We start from the raw sequence: 20,737 nt of genomic DNA, 5'->3' as shown, positions 1-20,737 counted from the left end.
GAGCCGCCTGATTCTGTTTCTGTGTGGTGACAGAATCCCTTTATGACACATGTCAAACACTTTCCATTACTCACAATGTAACTACAGATGTGACTTCGACATGTCAGCATTCATTAGTTGCGCATATGGCTTACACTCACAACACACATGTCCACACACACATCCTCCTGTACACACAGCACAGTACACATGCAGGAAGAAACACATACATATGTTGAGGGATGCTTCTGGCAGTGGAAGCATTCTTGTTTTGTTTGCAGTCCGTATATTGGACGGTATGTATCTTTTATAAATAGCCACACTCAGCAGAGCACAAAAGTAACAGCTTGAGGGATGGGACATTTTGCATCATAGCCCTTTTAAATAAGATTCCTGCTTTTCTGCACCAAAACAGCATTTCATATTTATTTGAAAGGCTTATACTCATTGTCTTTGTGTCCTTTAGCCTGTTACCAGGCAGGAGCTGAAGCCCAATCGTTTTTGATCCCAGGAACTCCTCTGAAAACACATTTTAGTCAGGACCAGGGTTCGAGTTATAAACTGATTTCTATGGGGGTCTTTAAAACTAACGTGCATGCACACACACACACACACACACACACACACACACACACACACACACACACGCACACACGCACGCACGCACGCGCGCGCACGCACGCACTCACACACACACACACACACACGCACACACACACACACACACACACACACACACACACACACACACACACACACACACACACACACACACACACACACACACACACAATGCACACCTTGGCGGTGCAGCGCAGGCATATACTGTCATTCAAGAGATGCGTAGTTCTTTTGGAAAACATGCTTTTCTTTTAGCCTATTTACCTCGTTAACATAAATAAGACTCATTACATTGACACATGCATTATTTGTGATTAAAATAATGGTTGTTGCTAATGTATTAGCGACCCCCACATATGTATGATTTCACTGTGTCCGTGGGAGCTCAGACCCTCCTTATGGGAGCTCAGCTCCCATTGGCTCCCACATAACTCGAACCCTGGTCAGGACTAATACAAAAAAACGTTTGCAAATATCTGGCTTGCTTCAGATGTAGTTATCGACAGAAGAGATGGCACTCACATCCAAAAATCGTAAGAAGATAAAATAATGAATCATACAAATGTTAAAACATGTCCCTCATTGTTCTTCTATGCTTCAGGGAGGTGGTTTCCAAGGAGCAGTAATTATTAAGGGTTTGATTATCTAAAGAAAGATTTAAAAAGGTTTTACAACAAAAAAAAAACAGCAGATTTTAAAAAACAATAATCTTAAATCCAGCTGCAATCTCCCTCACTTCTTTCACTTATCTTCAGGACATTATTCTCCTTAATCCCCACCACTGTTCAGAAGACACTCAATCCAATGTATTAGTAGTTTAGTGTTTCCAATGTGCCAAATCACAGCATTAAACATACTCATTTGTTCAGTATTACCTTCAAACGTAAGTGAAAAAACCCAGTAGCTTCTAAAAACTGACATTTCAGTTCCCTTACATTTTTTACTGTATTGTCTTTTGTCACAGGAGACGATGAGGGACAAAATCTACACCCCGTTGACTGTGGAAAGTGCTGTTGATGCCAGGTGAGCGACAGCTTCATATTCAATACATGAACATGTTTAATAACCGTTCAGTTCATATTTAAATCCTTTGTTTCTGAGACTTCAATCTTCAAAACCTGTGAGAGAGTTATGTTTGTTAACCCTTACAGTACATCCCCATTAAATACTTGATGTTTCCCATGACTTCCAATTCATTATTTCTCGCACCACTTTAAAAAATAATGGTGCATTTTCATTTCCATACAACATAACTACCCCTCTCTGTTATTGTCCGTCTTTCACACACAAGTCTTTGTTCTCCAGAGATGCTGTTGCCAAGATCCTGTACTCGCTGCTCTTCCATTGGTTAACAGACAGGATCAACGCTCAGGTGTATCCCCGCCAACACTCCCTCTCCATCTCCATCCTGGACATTTACGGATTTGAGGTACAACGAAAGCACACAGTCTCGCTACCTGTCTGTCACTTTGTTGTGTTGCACTCCAGAAATACTCCAGTGTGTGTGTGTGTGTGTGTGTGTGTGTGTGTGTGTGTGTGTGTGTGTGTGTGTGTGTGTGTGTGTGTGTGTGTGTGTGTGTCTGTGTGTGTGTGTGTGTGTGTGTGTGTGTGTGTGTGTGTGTGTGTGTGTGTGTGTGTGTGTGTGTGTGTGTGTGTGTGGGAACGACAGGATCTGGCCTTCAACAGCTTCGAGCAGCTTTGCATTAATTATGCAAACGAATACCTGCAGTCCTTCTTCAACAGGATCGTTTTCAGGGAGGAACAGGTGAGTCAACGTCTCACACACGCCACACACACACACACACCAAAATGTATCTACATTAGTTATGGAACTTTAGTCATCTTATTACATGTGATCCCCATGCAGGAGGAGTACAGACGGGAACAGATCCCCTGGCAGGACATCCCATTCAGTGACAACCAGCCCTGCATCGACCTCATTGCCGCTAAGCCTCATGGGATGCTGAGGATCCTGGACGACCAGAGCTGTTTCCCACAGGTGGGGCAGAAAATAACTTTGTACATATATGTTACACACACACATTTAAATATCACTTAGAGCAGGGGTGCCCACACTTGTTTGGCTTGTGAGCTACTTTTGAAATGACCAGCTCAACAAGGTCTACCAACCAAAAAGGAAATTCCAAATTGAAAGGGGATGAATAACAAAAGCTTTAACACATTTTATTTAGACATGAACAGAAACAAATACATGTGCTCTAAGTCTTAGAGTCTTCTGCTTTGTTGCCAGGCGACAGACCACACCTTCCTCCAAAAGTGTCACTATCACCACGGCAACAACCCATTGTATATGAAGCCAAAGATGCCCCTCCCGGAGTTCACCATCAAGCACTTCGCTGGACGGGTCACCTACCAGGTACGCAGCTCCTGATTGGCTTATCTCGAGTGACAAAACCTGCTATTGGTTTTCCAGTTGGCCAAAATGTATTGGATTGGCTGACACTGACAATAATGTCATTGATAACATATGATCAGTAACACAAATGAAAAAAAATACATTTAGAAACAATGCAAAACACTGCTGGAAGAGAGGGAAACCTCAACTTTTCCCTGACAGATTCTAATCATTTGTGACGTCAATAACACAGGTTTACAAGTTCCTTGATAAGAACTACGACCAGGTCCGACAGGATGTTCTGGACCTGTTCATTCAGAGCAAGAACAAGGTGAGAGAAGAGAACCTGATTCCAACATATCTCACGTGAATAAATGTGTTTCAGTGAAATGTTTTTCTGTGTGTGCAGATGGTGTCAAACCTCTTCCTGGTTCACGCAGAGGTCACAGGTCAGCAGAGAGGTCACATGAGGAAGAGCAGCACGGTCACCAGGAGATACCAAGCGCCCACCGTCAGCAACAAGTTCCAACAGTCTCTGCTGGAGCTGGTGGAGAAGATGGAGAGGTGAGCCAGACAGAAGAGGAGATGTTTACCCTCAGAAAATAATTTCATAGCGCACAGCTGCTGCCCACAAACTTTCCCTATTGTCAGTAAAAAACAAACAAATATAGTTTATAATTAACAAATGAAATTGCAATGTTGTTTACTTTTCTTTTGTTTCAGGTGCAACCCTGTATTTGTACGCTGCATTAAGCCAAATAATATGAAGGTACTGTATGTTTTCAGACTTTCTGTTCTTGGACTGATGCCAATGCCTGACTGTTTCCTGACATTCATTGTTTTTCAAATGTACGTTTTTCTGTGTTTAGCAACCGGGTGTGTTTGAGGACGAGATGGTCGGCAGTCAGCTGAGACACTCAGGTGTGCTCGAGACCATCAGGATCCGTAGAGAGGGGTATCCTGTCAGAATGCCATTCTACATCTTCCTGTTCAGGTAACACACGCACAGTGGTAATCACAAGATGGTGGGAGGCCCTTTGGTGGAAAGGCACTAGGTAGTTTGTATGGGAAGTGATATGGAGTTGCTTAAATATGGAAGCCATGAGAGGCAAGTGAGAAAAAACGAAACATTTCCTTGATTTATTTTCAAAGTATATTCTAATTATTCTCTCTGCGTTGAGTAAAGTTATTTCAGAATAATCTTATAGGAGAATATTCTTATTGTCTCTCTCATTTTCTTCTTCATTCTTTGATCACCTGTGGCAAAAATAAGTATTACAACAAGAAACACATCATCTGGACAAAAAAGCACTTTTTTTATCCATAGATAAAAATAAAGAAATTAAAGGAATCTGTAGAGAATGAAAACATTTGAAAATATATTATTTTTAAAGCCTATGTATTTGTGTATAAGTGTACATATGAGTATGTGAATATGTGTCTTCCTCAGGTATAAGTCCCTGGTGGGGTTACGAGAGCCTCCAGCAGCGAATGGAGACAACTGTATAATAATGCTCAGCAAACTGTGTCTTCTCCGAGCTGGAGACTTCCACGTTGGAGTCACAAAGGTGAGTCTCTCCTCCTATTTGTTAATGCTAATTATTCTCAAAACTAGCAAGGCAATACTAATAACATGGACTTGTGTGTGTGAATGGCAGCTGTTTCTGAAGGAGGACATCTACCAGTTGTTGGAGTGTAAGCGGGAGCGCTCCCGTCAGCTCGCAGCTCTCACCCTGCAGCGCTACACCCGCATGTTCTTCGTCAGGAAACGCTTCGTAGCTTTTCGCAGGAAGATAATCGGGCTGCAGGCTCAGTGCCGAGGCTTCCTCACCAGGTCGGCTTCTCTAACGCTGATAGTTTCAGAGAAATCTAATTGTTTATCAAAAGCAACAAAGTAAAAAGCTTGATTTATCTGATGGATAAGCATTTATGTAAACAAATGTACTTGTATAACCTAGCAGTGAAGAAAACTAATTAAGGTTAACAACAATACACTTTTTTAATGTTTAACACGTTTGTAAAAATGATGGTACATTTTGAGAGACGATAGCTGATTTAAAGGTGACCTATCATGCAAAATGCACTTTTGTACGTCTTTTATATGAATATGTGTCCCCGGTGTTCCAGGGAACTCACGAAGTGTCAGAAAACACACCCCTCTCTATTTTCCTCCATACCCAAATCTCTTAAAAAGGGATCTGATACAGACTGATCCAGATTTTAACACTTCTATGACGTCACAGAAGTGGTGCTACGGCTATTGGGCCAACTCCACCAATCAGGAGGAGTCAGCCACGGACATTGCCGTTCAAAATTCGCTGGAGACGCTGTAGTACATATGCCAGGCCTGTAGATGGTGCTGTTCTAACAGAATCAGCCCATGATGCAAAGACAGTGTTAAATTGAGCGAAATGAGGAATGGCTAAAATGCATAATCTGTTTGGTATTTTGAAGAATAAAAAGTATAAATATGCCTTATATAGGTATGGTCCTACACTATATTATTCAAATATAGCATGATAGGTCCACTTTAAACCAATGCTTGGCCAAAAATGACCTAAAGTTTCCCAAAACAACACTGTTTTCTTTTGGTCATATTGGATATCAAACAGACAAGCATGATGATAACTGCAAAATGAATGCATATCAATTGAGAAGGAAACGTTTTAATACAAACTATTGCCTCATATTAAAACTCACTGCATGTTATCCAACATTTTTAATTGTTTTATTAAACTGAGCCAAATCCTGGCTTAAAAAACACATTTTAGCAGGGACTTCTGAAACAATTACTTGTAGCATGCCTACAACGTTTGTCCCGTTGTATTTGTAGCAAGAGTTATACAAATATGACATTAGGAGAACATGTGTTCACGTGGTGATTCTCAAATTCCTTCCAGGAAGCGCTATGTGAAAATGAGGCAGAGTCTGGTTCGGTTTCGCTCTCTCGTCCACATGTACGTCAACCGCAAGCAATACATCAAGGTACATAAATCAATCAGGCATATACTGTTAAAAACATTGCCCACTTTTGTGACAATTTAGTGCTTTAACTATGTCTTACTCTTGTTTGAATGGAGTATGATTTCTGTTTCAGATGAAGTTTGAAGCCCAGAGGATAGCTGAGGAGGAGAGAAGGAGGAGAGAGATGGTACAATGGACGTTTTGACAGGATAAATATGGGACTTGTATCAAACATCAGAAATGTATCTGTAAAAGTAGAATCTTCTTTTCCCACAAGACAGTAAAAAACAGTAACAACTCTTTCAGGAGCTGACCAGGAGGGAGGTGGTGAACGTCACACACCTGGTGATCCCTGCAGAGCTGGGAGCGTTACTGCAGGCAGCCGGAGGTCTGTCAATGTCCGTCATCTGTCTTCCTGTTTGAGAAGTGACATTAAAGTGCAAACACAGATTATTCATGAGCTCAATAGCTGAGCTCTCACTGAATGTGTCTCATCTCATCAGCACTAAAAGTGTCAACTGACTTGAATATTCCTGACAGAGTGGTGGCAGTTGATAAATAAACCATGCATTTCAATAATTCATAATTTCATAAAGATTGTCAACTTTATCCCTCAAATATCGTGTCTATTGAGCTTCAGCAGTGGACATTTAAAGTATAACAGTATATCATCTGTATCTATGTTTAAATCAAACATTTTTTATTGTAATGTTAAATATATGAGCTCCTGTGTTCTGTGCTCCTACACAGTATAGCCTACAGTAGGGCTGGTTGATATATCGTGTCGTGACGATAATCCCGATATGCGCGATATTCACATTGCAGGACGTGTGATTTAAAAAAAAAAGGACATGCAATATTAAGCAGGCAAATGAACTCAAACACGTCATTTTACAATTATTTTGCTGCTTGCTACAAAAGGAAAACTCGCGCGGCTCTCATGTCAGGGGTACTTGAGTGAGTGACAGCAAACCACCAATCACAATCAAATCTCCAAAGCAAACGGACCCGGTGATTAAAGGTAAAAACACTGAATAAAGTCGTTTCATGTGTTTCTCCAGTTCGGCGCTGCTAACCGAGCTAGCTTAGCTTGTTGCTCTGATAACTGATAACTTAAGATCCAGACGTCAGTGACTAAAATCCTTCATCCGGTTAAATATAGTTAGACATCGTATAGCATTAAAGTTAAAGAAAGGATGGTTTGCAGATAAAAACTGTCTTTTCTTCAATTCCTGTATTTTTTCATATCGCAGGGGGGAAAAATCGCAAAGTAAGTTTTTTCCAATATCGTGTAGCCCTAGATATCTTTGTATATTTGTAGCTAACTTGCAGTTTGTTGTTTCTCTCTGTTTCCAGTCAGGAGGGAGTTGCACTCAGACTGTCTGGCTCTTCTTCAAACTCCTCACATCCAGGAAGAGGCTCAGCTCACCCTGCCTCTGGACATCAACAACTACCCGTTCTTCCGCTATGTGCAGATCTACTTTAGGGTGAGACACTCAGTGTAACAGTATACTCACAGTCAGCGCTGAAGGATCACCATGCTGTAGATATACAGTGAAATTCAAACATAGTGAATATTTTGTTGCTGTAGGAACCAAAGTTTGGGATGTTGACGGCGCCTCTGGAGTCTCCACTGACCCGTGTGGAGGAGGACCTGAAAGGAGAGGCTCTGCAGCTCTTCATCATGGTACACTCCAGTCTCTCATGAACATGGCACTTCACTACTGATTATACATTTTCACACATTCACACACTGCCACACGCGTTGATCTTCTGGATAAACAATGTTTTTCAGACCAGCAACAAAAAGGAGGAAATAGAAACCATTTTAAAACCCACACTTGCCTTTCCCCATTTTCCTTGAGCATGACAGACCAACTAGTTAAAAGTCTTCTAAACACGTTGTCATTTACCGTCTGGGGCCAATCAGGGAGGACAATTGAAGAAAGACATTGTCTGTTCTTCCCTTTCAAAAGTATGTTCCGAAGTCTACATAAGTGTGGACACAGGGGAGGTGTTTAAACAAAATAGTCTTTTAAGCCTCACACAGTCAAATGATAATGTGAATAACTAAGAAACAGTTATTTGAGGCCAGGACATTTGAAACTGTATTTTCATAGAATATCTCTCTTATTATTGCTTTACCCAATTTGACATTAAGGCATAAATCCAGACACATTTAAAGAAATGCAACAACAATACACAATATTCTACGAGGCAGTGAGATACCCGGAGTTAGTTGTCATTGTTTTTTTTATTTCAGGTACTGCGTTTCATGGGGGACCCTCACCTGAACGGGGCTCAGGAAAACATGTTTGGGAACTACATCATCCAGAGGAGCCTGTCGTCTCCAGGGTTACAGGACGAGATCCTGGCTCAGGTGGTGAACCAGGTGTGGAGGAACGTGAACTCTGAGAACGCCGAGCGAGGCTGGCTGCTGCTGCTGGCCGGCGTCTGCAGCTTCGCCCCCTCCGCCAAGATGGACAAATATCTGCTCAAGTAAGACAGGACTTCTTGTGTTTAGAGGAATCATTGAAAAAATATGAACTTCTACAGGCAAATGGGAATGGGGTAGTAATGTAATACATGTAGAAAGAAGAAAAACATTTACACAACGGAAAATAATAACTATATATACTTTTAATGTTTATGTATAATTCTAGTGATTTTTTATCTGCATCATCATTTTTATAGATTTTTCCTTGTCTCATGTTAGACATTTTCTCCAAGTTTCATAAAAACCTTGGTTAGTTTTTCCATAATCCTGCTGACAAATAAACCAAAAAACTAAATATCGTCTTATTTGGAATCATATCCTCCTGGGGACCGAGGAAAATTCCAATCTTCTTTATTTTTTATTTCCTACATATTTAGGGTTAAAAAAAACATCTTGCAATTTAGAATTTTTTTTTTTAGTTTAATTTTTAAATCTTACAGTATGTCCACTGTAGAGGACGTCAGGACCATTTTAGTTTGAAAAGACAACCACAATTAACAGATAGACTATGTAACGTATTATGGTTATAGAGTGATATTAATACAATAATACATTCACCTTTATTTAAAACATGAATAAATAATTGATCTGAACATTGCTGTTTATTTGGTCGCTAAAAACCTAGTTTGGTTTTTGGTGAATCTTTCCAGATCTTCAAAGACTTTGTAGTCAATGTAGCGGGAAAAGTACCTAATTGACTCCAGTCGGCACGGGCTGTAGGGTCATCTGGACTAGTTGTATGGATGTGGTCTCCATTTGACCACGCTCATAGAAACAAAGCATTCCTGAGGCAATTCTCATTTTTCATGGCTCCACTTAAAATAAAATCAACAATAAGACATACGTGCTACTAATGGCCCACAGAGGGCCATGTCTTTCCAGCTCGTCCCTATCTGTCTCTCTGTCTGTATCTGTGCGCTCATGGAGCCTCCTGCATCTTCCCCCCCTTCTTCTTGACCCTCTTCTATCCCAGGTGTGAAATCCTCATCTCTCTCATCATCTGAGAGCTCAAAATCTTAATCTCCCTTAACTATCTGGTACAGAAAATGTCAGCCTCAGTTCCGTCTCTTGCAACAATATTGAGTCATTAAGTCCAAGAAGATGGTCCTGACGTCCACTAGAGTGGACATTTACATTGTAAAAGAGCTGTTATTTCAAAACTTGAATTATTGAATTGCTTTCAGAACAAATGATATAGTTCCTCACATGTTAATAAACAAGAACATATATGATTTCCATGGTAAAAAGGACAATTATTCAACAATATTTGACTTCTCCTCCTGCTTCTATAAAATGTTGTTTTTGGTATGCCAGCCATTTTGGATGAAAAGGAAGAGGAACTTCCCAGCATGCAATTGTAACCAATGACATATCACTGGAAAGACCAGGATGTCCTCTGTACAGTACACCAGAGATTGATAGAGTAGCTCAAAAGAGTAAAAGGAGATGCATGTTAACAAAATAATATAATATGTATGTGAATCCTTTTTGAAAGGCTAAATAAGTAGAGGCAGGTAGCACATCATTATATTAAAGGACATTTATTTAACTTTGAAATTTGACCTTTTTAAAAACCTTTACTTTAGAACTTTACTTTTATTTTTTCAAATATCTAAATGTATCAAAATATTTTACTATACTAGAAGGTTAATTCTCTGTTAACAAAACATGAAAAAACGATGTTTTACGAGGTATAAAAACTTACTTTCAATAAAGGCTGTGACCTCAGGTGACCTTTCCTCTGCAGGTTTGTGTCTGACCACGCCCCCGCTGGTTGCCAGGCGCTGCTGCAGCACAGACTAATTCAAGCCAATCAGAAGACACAGCTAGGTTCTGGCTCCACCCCCGAGACTGCACGGACCTATCCGCTGTCACTCCTGGAGTGGACGGCCAATAGGAAGAAGGCTAACATGGTGTTGCACGTGCACTGCTTTGACGGTGAGATTCTTCCCGCCTTTTTCTAACAAAATATCTCGCAGTTACAGCTTCCTAGCGTAACATTCTTAAACACTGCTTACAGATCAAGGGACAGAAACTACACAATATTCACAAAATGTTCTTCTTTAATTGTTATTTTACCATCAGTTGTTCAACAAATCTTTCGTTTATTTAAAAAATGGTCACATAGAAAACATTAGACTTCATATTAAATATCAAGTAAGCAGTTGTAAAGGAGCACACGGCTCAAATACAAGCGAGTGTGTAGCAGAGACTGCTGGCACTAATTGTATTGAGTGGGATCCATTACAGCCCCTGGTCATTGATAATTCATTGCCAGTAAGTATCAGGTGATGGAACTACTATACCGGGCTCTCGGGCCTCTAAATGGCTCAGTTTACTGTATTTTGCTTTGGTGCGACTCCAATCTAAGTGATTTAAAAAGCACAGTGGAAAGGGACAGTTCAATTAAGGTTTCTTTGTTTGTTTTCCCCACAGGCGCATCGTTCCTGTGTCCGGTCCATTCCTGGACCAGTGGGGAGGAATTAGCAGGGGACATTCTGCGCCACAGGTGCGAACATTTCATATTTAAAGTGGAAACAGACAACCTTTATTTCCCCTCTATCCACTAGTGTTTTCACTAGTTTCCACTTCCTTTGAGCTATAAATCAGGCCTTAGTTTTTCCATGAGATTGTACCTATCCTTGTTAAAGAAAATTCATTGTGAATCATTGCAATAATGACCAAAAAATTGTCTATTGTCACCTACTGTACAAGACACACAAAGTTAGGCTAATTAATGTAAGGCATTCATTTCCAGCTCTAGTTCTCCTTAGCTATTTGTGCTATTTCCTTTTTTTTATTTCTACGTATATGAATAACCTCTTAAACCGTTCTGTATTTCTTTAATCTTCCTACTTGAACCTACAGTATGTTAATTATGTTATTAATGTTGTATTTGTACCACATGAACATAACATTTTATTATATTCTTCATACACTTCAATATATTCATTTTACTGCAAAAAATACAAACTGCAGTGTTGTAAAATATGTGCATTATTTATGTAGGTATAAGGGGGTATTTCAAAATACATGTTGGCTTTCTTCCAGAGGGGTGTCGGACTGGTGGAGGGGGAGTTCAGTCCTGATGAAGGAGCACGGCCAGTGGGTGGAGTTAGCGGGTCACGACTATGTGATGGACCTGATCTCAGACCTGGAGCTTCCTCCTGACTTCCCAAAGCAGAAGAGCTACTTCATCATCAGCAGCGACGACCCGGCCAGAGTCAGAGCCAACGCCAGCTTGTCAGTTCACAAACAAACACACACATGCATGTATAAATAACTGAGATCTAGTTATTTACACTAAATATCTTATTTACCTCATACAAATGTACCTTTCCTTCCAATCTCTGCCCTCCTCTCAGTGCTCTGTTTGGCAGTGGCTTTGATTCTGATGAAGATCTTCCTCTCAGAAACAGCAGACCAGCCTACAGTCTGCCGGACTCTGACGGTTACCACAGCCACGGTACACACACACACAATTATATCCCTCATACTTTATGCATGTATTACCAAGAATATAAACAGGACTAGCAAGTCTTTATACATCTATTGCATTTGAAGACAAGGTCAGATTTACATTTGGTTATAGAACAAGTACATATAATTGCACCATATTTTATAATATAGTTAAGGTTTCTTGTAATTAAAAACGTACATGATGTGATGTGTTGAGAGCTGCTCTGCTGTGTGTCTGTGTGTGTGTGTGTGTGTGTGTGTGTGTGTGTGTGTGTGTGTGTGTGTGTGTGTGTGTGTGTGTGTGTGTGTGTGTGTGTGTGTGTGTGTGTGTGTGTGTGTGTGTGTGTGTGTGTGTCTGTGTTCAGTAGAGTCCGATGCGTTCAGTGACGGTCAGACTCAGAGAGGGATGGACCGGTACCTCGACAGTCTGTTCGACCCGGTGCTGTCAGACAGCAGCATAGTGAGTACTGGCCCTCTGCTTTGTAAACATATTAAGTTAACCCCTTTAAAGTGGACCTATCATGCTATGTTTAGGCAATAGCATAGGTCTCAGATATATAAAAAAATATAAAAAACATGTCTATGAAGTGTTTTGCTCAAAATACCAAACAGATCACCCATTTTAGCCATGCCTCATATCCCTCTATTTCACTTCCTGTTTCAAAAGTGCTGATTTGGGGTATAAAGCTTTAAAAAAAAAAGAATTTGATAAAAAAAAAAGGAGGGGTCTGAGCTCATGCGGGACCCGGCAGCTACTGTCCAAACTAAATACTGCGGTGATGAAACGCCATATCATGGATTATCAAGGATTCTTTCTGAAACAGTATGGAGCTCAAAGGCTTTCTCTCTTGCCGGTTATACCACAAGGTGAGTTTCTTTTTATTTCCTGTTTCTTCACACACATGCTCTCCAGTACAGGTTAGCTCTGAGTGTTAGCGATGCTAATGTAAACATGCACCGACCATATTACGTCCAAAACAGTCGGGCATTGTTTCTGATAGCAACGTTTCTGATAGGGCCGTGGGCGTAAAGCCAGCCTACATTTCCGATATTACGTCATATCAGACTCAAATCTGGATCAGCTCTGTGGTAGCCCCGTTTTTGGAGATTTGGGTACGGAGGAAAAAAGAGAGGGTTTTATTTTCTGACGCTGTGTGAGTTCCCTGACACACCGGGGACATATATTTATGTAGAAAAAACATAAAAAAGTGCATTTTGCGTGATAGGTCCCCTTTAATATACAGAAATACTGGGTAATACTTCCATCATCATTAGTTTAATATATATATTATATAAATCAAATTATTTTACATTTTTGGTTATTTCTTCCACTTTTTATATGTGTGATCTAATTAATAAAAAAATGAAATACAAATAATCCCTCAGATATTAGGTTTCTTTTTTTCTTGCTGGCCTACTTCTTTCTTTTCTACCTCTATCCACTTGAATATGTTGATATGTTTAATTGTTGAGGTTAAAAAAAAAAACACTAATAATATTAGAGTTGAAACCATAAATTGCTTCATCAAATACACTGTAAAAATGCAGGTGTAGGGGTTGTGATTAGTTTTCTCAGTCATTGGTTTGCGTTGTCTTCACAGTTATCAAAACATAAAAACAATGAGCACATTTTCCATTTCGTGAGCCAGCAAGTTCACAACATCTCTTTGGGTCACTTTAGGTCTGGTATCATCTGGTGTACATTTTTCACACATTAGTGACAAAAACCAGATTAATGCATGAAGGAATTTCTCATTCGCTGCAGATAAGAAAGGTATTAAAGTGTCACGTCACGCTCCCACCTGATCTGCATAGTGAATGGAGGGAGTGTTGACGGATGCAGGGAACATGTGATCCAAAGCTTCTGTTGTGTATGAATGGAGCAGACAGCGGGGCAGATTAAGTTACTGAGGGACCTGCCGTATTGGAACAGCAGGCAGAAGGTGTGCTGAGCTCTGTGGGGATTACTGCTCTGTTACCTGCTTCACTTTTGGTGCTTTTGTTAATTCTAAAAACTGGAGGAAACAGGAAGAAATGCAGGTATGTTAAGGGTGTAAACTAAGGCACTTTGTTGGATTAAAATGTAAAATAGTGGAAAAAAACGGTCCTTGAGACTCAATTTTTTCTAAATGTATTTGGTTTTCAATATCAGCTGTCAATCAAACCGTGTGTGGTAACGTTTCTCTTGGATTTGCTTTTGATAAAGATTTAGATTATGCCTGTGAGACTTTATTATTTGACTTCTCCTTCTCCAGCTGCTGCTTAAAATATTGAGTACTGAACTTAATGAGCAGTAAAGCGTTTTCCCCCAAAAAGTAGCAATGTGGATTTGTTGTGTTGAAATAGTTTTTAAAAATAAAATCTGAATCAGAGAACTTTATTTTTACCGTGGGAAATTCTGTTTTGAGACAGTTGCTCCATTGTTGAATTACATTAAAATCAAGATAAGTCCATAATGTGTAGAAATATGCACATTGTACTACAATATATAACATGTTTATTGCAATGTATTCAGTGGTGTACTGGGATTATAAGGTATTAATGCTGAATCTCACAGTTTAAGAGGGTTATGTTGCATTAAGACAATTTAACTTTGTCTTTTTTCTTGTGTTGATGAGTTTTTACCACTTCGACATTTTTGTTAACTTTGAAAAGGGTTCTAGAAATAAAATGTATATTACTACTACTACTTTTGAGCTTCTCCTCCAGTATTTACGGTACTTCCTGCGGAGTATTTAGTTCCTGCAGCTCTGAGTCTGAATCAACCAGTACAATACACACACACACACACACACACACACACACACACACACACACACACACACACACACACACACACACACACACACACACACACACACACACACACACACACACACACACACAGATTGATCAAAATTAGTTATGGAAGTATAGTCTGTAAATCTTTTTTTTTCCATCTGCTGAATTGCTGTTACCTTTTTCTCTCTGTAATCCAGGACATGGAAAAGTCTGGACGTTTCTCAGCGAGGATGAAGGGAGGAGGAGGTATCGGCATGACAGGAGGAGGAAGGGGAGAGGGGGAGACCCAACCAGCCCCCAGTCGGCCTTACCCACCAGGGATACACCCCGGAGGTAAAACACTCAAGTTAGTGTGTGTGTTTCCTGCTAGTTACATCGACTAGTTTTCCAGATTTTCCATTCATTCTTAATTTGTTTGCAGTTAGTTTTGTGTCTCTCTTCAGTGTTTAACTACAAGTTGTTACAGACTGGCTCTTTGAATTTGTTATGATCCATTATTTTATTTCTCACCCTTCTTTTGTCCTGTAGCTGAAGCGTCTCTCACCACTGACATCAATAATTCATCTTGTTTTAAGTTGTTTTCTAAATCCTCGGCATTAGTCTCAAGTTCATGAATACAGAATAAACAGTTCCCTGATTAATGGAAACACTGCCAAGATTGAAATGTTTTGGGTTAGTCTGTTTTCAACCTGCGTTTATACTCAATACACGATAAAAGAGACATCATATGAATCTAAATCGAAGAATAGACACATAATACAGATAAGGCAGTCCTTTAATGTGGTTTATTGTGGTGTGTCAAACATTGTATTTGTTACTATAGTTATTCCCAGGTTGTTTGAGGCTCAGTGACAGAGAACCGGTCCAGGTGTAAAGTTCACCAGTGTTAACCGTTAGTCGTTTAGCTGTAGCGGTTTGACCTCATGGATAATGCAGAGACAGCCATTCACTGTAACCACAGATGACTCCTGTACTCGCTATAGGCCTCTGTCTCTCTCAATCTCTCTCTCGCTCCACACTCTTTATCAAACAAACACAAATGCTTTCATTCGATCCCTTCATTCCTTTAGGCGTCTCGGTGCATTGGCTCTGCATGGCTGGACAAAATGTGCTTGTTTTTACTCCTGATTTTCTGAGTTTTAAGTTGTGGTAGTAGTACTGAATAATGTGTAGCAAACACACAGAACATGTGTGTTTATATCCACAAGAAATGCATACAGTATGTCATCATTATCATAATTATTCATCTATTGTTATTATTACAATTTAAATGTATTGTGTTTTTGTTTCCTTTGCTATTTCCTCTGTCCTTAATCCATATTTGTATATATGCATCTTCTCTTTAAACGGTAGGCAGAAAGTGGTAAAGACCTAACTTAATTTATTTACATGACATTTTGTGTGATTTTTGTGACCAAGTATCTTATAGACCTCCAAAGCAATGGGGTGGGGGGTAGGTGGGAGTTGAGGGTTAAAAGTTACATTTCTGATGACCTTGTCCAGGCTTGTGTTCTCTGGAAGGGATTAGCAATGAGGTCGGGAAAAAAACATCTCTCTAAGCAGCACTTTTCCCTAACCCTTAACCTGTTCCCTGAACCTGTCGCTCCTCAAGCTGTGCCAGTGCTTCCAGTAGCCGGAGGAATGATGCCCCCCATCCCTGCCATGCCAATCCCCTCCCACCACCATCACCACGAACAACACCAACAACAACAACAACAGCAGCAGCAGCAGGAGCCTCCACAACAACCATCACCCCCACAACAACAACCATTCCACCAATACAACCGTCCCGTACACCCCTACGACCCACATACTTCCTCCACCATCCCTCCCGCCTCCCGTGTAGCCCCCACCCCCTCGCCCTCTCGCACTGCCCCCCCCGCTGCTGAGTCAGATAATGTCGCCTCCCATTTCTCTGCCGCCCCCCCGGTGGTTCCAGGCCTACCTGTGATGGCAGGTGTGCCAGGTACAGCCCCTTGGGGTGCGTTCCAGCATGTTTGGCCTGAAGCGTGAGGGCGTGGTGGAGTTACAATTCAATTTGAAACAAGTTCCTCGGTGTGTTTTGATTGAAGTGGAGGAGTCTGCTGTGAAATGTGCAAACGTTGACTTTAATTAAGTGTTTTATGTCAACAGATTTCACGTAACTGTATTAGGTGAGTTGAAAGGAATAATACAGTATTAAGTTGAACCTAATAATTGTTATTTAAACTTAATATTATTGCTTTCAACCATTGACATAATACATTTAAATAAAGTCAATGTTTCAGTTTTTTCTGTGTTGAATTGGAGTTTACTGGGTATTTTGCTGTGAACTGTGTGCTTCTGCTGTTTCTACAGCCAAATCATCTTTACTAAAGGGTGTTTGATTGTTCTTATTTCTCTAGGATCTGAGCACATGGTACTGACCCAACAGCAGCAGGCCATCATCAACCAGCAAGCGATCATTCTGGTTAGTCACTCTGCTTATTGTGATATTACTGTTGGTGTGTTTGTCTGAGTTATATGGAAAATACATGGTAACACTTTGGGCTGTACCAAAAAGCTTCAACGTCAATTTCATATCTTTGATACCCACATTCTAAATCAAGATTTGAATGTTGAACAGATTTTGTATTTTTCTTTTGCATATTTTTTTAATTCACTTTAAATCTGGTCTTTCTGCACAGTTGCAGATACAGATGAAGCTATACTAATATTATCGGTATCATACTCTCGACGATGACTGACTGGGAGTCACTTGGATCATTTTAACCGGCAGCTGAAAACACGTTTTTTTAGATTAGCTATTTATCAGCGACATCCCCTTTTAACTGGTCTTTTAATCCCAATTCACTTAATTAATATAGGTGTTTTTATTTAGGTTTTTATTATAGTTATACAAGGTGTACTTTATGTGTGTTGCAGGCCCAGCAGATGACCATGCAGGCCATAGCGATCCAGCAGCAGATGTTGGCCGTCTTCCCCCCCGCTGCCCCGGCGCCTCAGTCCCCGCCCGCACAGCATCACATGACACAATACTCCAGTCCTGTGAGTATCCACATACTTCTGATTTGCCTCCATGCAATAATATTATGTTTAAAATGTAGGTTAAGCTTCATATTATTAAGTTCAACTTACCTAATACAGTTATGTGAAGTGTGTGTATACATTCTGTCCTGCAGTCAAATATACTCAACGGTAAAACTTGTTTTCCTGCAGACCAGAGAGAGTGAGGAGTCGCCGTACAAGCCTGCTGCCGTTCAGCACAAAACGAGTAAGTTCTACTAAGTTACTGAATGTAAGTCCGTAGATTTGCTGTGTGGTTCATACCATTATCACAGTGAAGCTTCAGGATGCCCCATCGTTTTTTTGAAGAGGATTTTAATAGCTGAAGGCTCACACTGTTCTTTTAGCTCTCTGCAATCTCATAAAATGCCCCCTGGAGAAGCTTTGACATAATTCTATGTTTCAGTAAGTACTCGATCTAATAGAAAGTGTTGTTCCAGGTCCGACCCGTGGCCCCCCTCCTGAGGACGTGGTACGATCCAGTGCCAGTAACACAGAGCGCATCGATCCCAGCCACAACATCAAAGACATCATCAAACAGCATCATCCCGCCGACACAACCACTTCTACTGGACCTGTTCCACAAAGGTAACACGCTCATCATTTTGTAACGTTTTTAAATATTAATAATAATATTAATAAAAGAGTTTTGTCCATCTACTGATTGGTGTGTGTGTGTGTGTGTGTGTGTGTGTGTGTGTTTGTGTACGTGTGTGTGTGTGTGTGTGTGTGTGTGTGTGTGTGTGTGTGTGTAGGAAAGGTGATGGAAAGGTGTTTGGGAAGAAGTCAGACCCACATGATGAAGCTATGGAAATCCTTAAAGATCAGATGGCAAACCCCCCACAACCGGTACCCCAACTCACACACACACACACACACACACACACACACACACACACACACACACACACACACACACACACACACACACACACACACACACACACACACACACACACACACACACTCATTCTAAATGGAATCTTACATTTATTTCGATCCTCAGACTCAAAGGAAGCCTCAATCCTCCCTACGTAAAGAAGATGGAGGAGTTAAGGTTACCAAGACGACCAAGTCTCGCCCCGCTGGGCCAACCAGCTCCAACTTAAGCCCCGCCCCCCCTCTAGGTACACATTTTACACACTAATGTGACACGACGCACAGTAATAGACAGCAGAATGGCAGAAAGTTATTCACAGCTTTCACACCTGCATGTGAATCGACCGTATGGGAAGTCAACAGTTTTAAAAGTGTGTTTGTGTGTGTGTGTGTGTGTGTGTGTGTGTGTGTGTGTGTGTATGTGTGTGTCTGTGTCTGTGTGTGTGTGTGTGTGTGTGTGTGTGTGTGTGTGTGTGTGTGTGTGTGTGTGTGTGTGTGTGTGTGTGTGTGTGTGTGTGTGTGTGTGTGTGTGTGTGTGTGTGTGTGTGTGTGTGTGTGTGTGTGTGTGTGTGTGTGTGTGTGTGCTTGTGTTTCCAGTTTCTAGAGAGTTGCCAATAGAGCAGGAGATCATTCAGACTCAACTCCACAGTAGGACCAGTGATGAATATTACACCTACTCCAACGTCCCCTGGAAACTCTACATGAGGAAAGAGGTGTGTTTCTTCATTGTTTGCTAAACGGTTATTTAAGCAGGGTCTGATTTATGATCACAAACTACCACAAGGAACATTATTTAAGATGGCCCTGAAATATAACCTTACAGCTAATTTAAGGAAACAAAGACTGTCAAAATAAGTATACGCTTTTTGAAGATCTTGTTGTAGTGAATATCAATGTATTATGTCTGCCACTCCAGAATCTGTCAGTGGTGCCAGACAGTATTCATTTCCCCTTGTACAATGTCATGAAATATAAAATATGTTTGTTATTTGTGTCTGTTTACAGGTTTTCTATCCTAAAGAGACATTCAACAGCCCGCTGATTCTTGACCTGCTCTTCAGACAGGTTGATCTATGTATTCCTTATTAGTTATTTACTTGTTTCTACATTTATTGTGCATTAAGTTCATTTATCATTTTGTGTTTAAAAAAGTCAGGTTTAGTTTTGAATGATAGTGTTACGTGCAGTGAGGAAAGCTGTTTTGAAGCCCTGATGCTTAGTCGTCTATAAGGCCCAATTTATTAGGAACTTCATTACCATCCAGCCACAGAGGTCTATTTCTTCTACATTACAGAGGAATTATTTTGTATCCTGGATAGCTCAGACAGTCGAGCATATATAAAAGTCTAAAACTAATGGTTTTTATATAGATCATTTGTGAACGAATACATCAAATCGACATTTAGGCACTTTATATTTTAGTAAACTAATCACCGCAGGGAAACACCATTAAAATATATTTTTCCACTTCATTTCTAAATGTGTTCTGCAGGTTGTACACGACACTTTCTCTGAGGCCTGCATCCGTATCAGCCAGGAGGAGAGACAGAAGATGAAAGCTCTATTTGGTATGAAAAAACACAAAAAGCTTAAAGGTCGCATGTCATGGCCATTTCTACTGATCATAATTCCATTGTTGAGGTCTACTAGAATAGATTTATATTTTGCAATTTTCCAAAATCTCATTGGTTTCTCGTACAGCATCTCTGTATAGTATGTGTATTCACTCTCTGTCCAGACGGCTTGTTGGAGCTCCTGCCACCCCCCCTCCCTGTGAGCCCAGTGGCCGTCTGCGAGACAGCGAGACACAGCGAAACCAGCCCGAACACACACACACACCCGCAGCCTGGCTGGGAGTTTGTGTGTGTGCCCACACACCGACTCACAGCCTCGCCGCAACTCGTCGTCTCAGGGAGGAGAAATTGGCGGAGCTTCAGCTGAGAAAAGATTGATTATGTGAGGAAGTCCGCGGATTGGTCCAAATTCGCGGACATAACGTAACGGCTCCACGGATTGGTCCATTTTGACCAATCCACGGAGGGGTCGTCGTTACGTCACTTGGTTCCCGGAAGAAAACAATGGAAAAAGAGAAATCCCCAACGAGGCGTTCTGGGGCAGCATAGACAGGTCTTTTCTGTGTTTGAGTTTTACTCCCT

The 20,737-nt window shown here is 40.7% G+C and overlaps 1 protein-coding gene across 5 annotated transcripts in view; it reads left to right on the top strand.

Moving 5' to 3' along the window:
- myo15aa (myosin XVAa) overlaps positions 1–20,737 on the top strand; it is a 60,461-nt gene that overhangs the window by 26,740 nt on the left and 12,984 nt on the right. For 2 of the 5 annotated variants that reach the window (XM_079644494.1, XM_079644492.1), the window contains exons 13-45: positions 1,565–1,623; positions 1,906–2,029; positions 2,270–2,365; positions 2,468–2,599; positions 2,852–2,977; positions 3,210–3,287; positions 3,366–3,520; positions 3,680–3,725; positions 3,826–3,950; positions 4,407–4,524; positions 4,615–4,790; positions 5,857–5,941; positions 6,054–6,107; positions 6,227–6,308; positions 7,277–7,407; positions 7,512–7,607; positions 8,184–8,419; positions 10,165–10,355; positions 10,854–10,926; positions 11,469–11,660; positions 11,783–11,883; positions 12,242–12,336; positions 14,855–14,990; positions 16,270–16,623; positions 17,042–17,106; positions 17,562–17,684; positions 17,856–17,910; positions 18,143–18,290; positions 18,458–18,551; positions 18,709–18,829; positions 19,179–19,294; positions 19,587–19,646; positions 20,074–20,149. In XM_079644494.1, the coding sequence (XP_079500620.1) occupies positions 1,565–1,623; positions 1,906–2,029; positions 2,270–2,365; positions 2,468–2,599; positions 2,852–2,977; positions 3,210–3,287; positions 3,366–3,520; positions 3,680–3,725; positions 3,826–3,950; positions 4,407–4,524; positions 4,615–4,790; positions 5,857–5,941; positions 6,054–6,107; positions 6,227–6,308; positions 7,277–7,407; positions 7,512–7,607; positions 8,184–8,419; positions 10,165–10,355; positions 10,854–10,926; positions 11,469–11,660; positions 11,783–11,883; positions 12,242–12,336; positions 14,855–14,990; positions 16,270–16,623; positions 17,042–17,106; positions 17,562–17,684; positions 17,856–17,910; positions 18,143–18,290; positions 18,458–18,551; positions 18,709–18,829; positions 19,179–19,294; positions 19,587–19,646; positions 20,074–20,149 (3,919 nt within the window). The remainder of the gene's footprint in view (positions 1–1,564; positions 1,624–1,905; positions 2,030–2,269; positions 2,366–2,467; positions 2,600–2,851; positions 2,978–3,209; positions 3,288–3,365; positions 3,521–3,679; positions 3,726–3,825; positions 3,951–4,406; positions 4,525–4,614; positions 4,791–5,856; positions 5,942–6,053; positions 6,108–6,226; positions 6,309–7,276; positions 7,408–7,511; positions 7,608–8,183; positions 8,420–10,164; positions 10,356–10,853; positions 10,927–11,468; positions 11,661–11,782; positions 11,884–12,241; positions 12,337–14,854; positions 14,991–16,269; positions 16,624–17,041; positions 17,107–17,561; positions 17,685–17,855; positions 17,911–18,142; positions 18,291–18,457; positions 18,552–18,708; positions 18,830–19,178; positions 19,295–19,586; positions 19,647–20,073; positions 20,150–20,737) is intronic. The other 3 variants (XM_079644493.1, XM_079644496.1, XM_079644495.1) reach the window with 3 other exon arrangements.

Source organism: Notothenia rossii (genome assembly GCF_949606895.1).
Source record: "Notothenia rossii genome assembly, chromosome: 8".
Taxonomy (NCBI): domain Eukaryota; kingdom Metazoa; phylum Chordata; class Actinopteri; order Perciformes; family Nototheniidae; genus Notothenia; species Notothenia rossii.
This window is presented reverse-complemented; position numbering and strand designations above follow the sequence as displayed.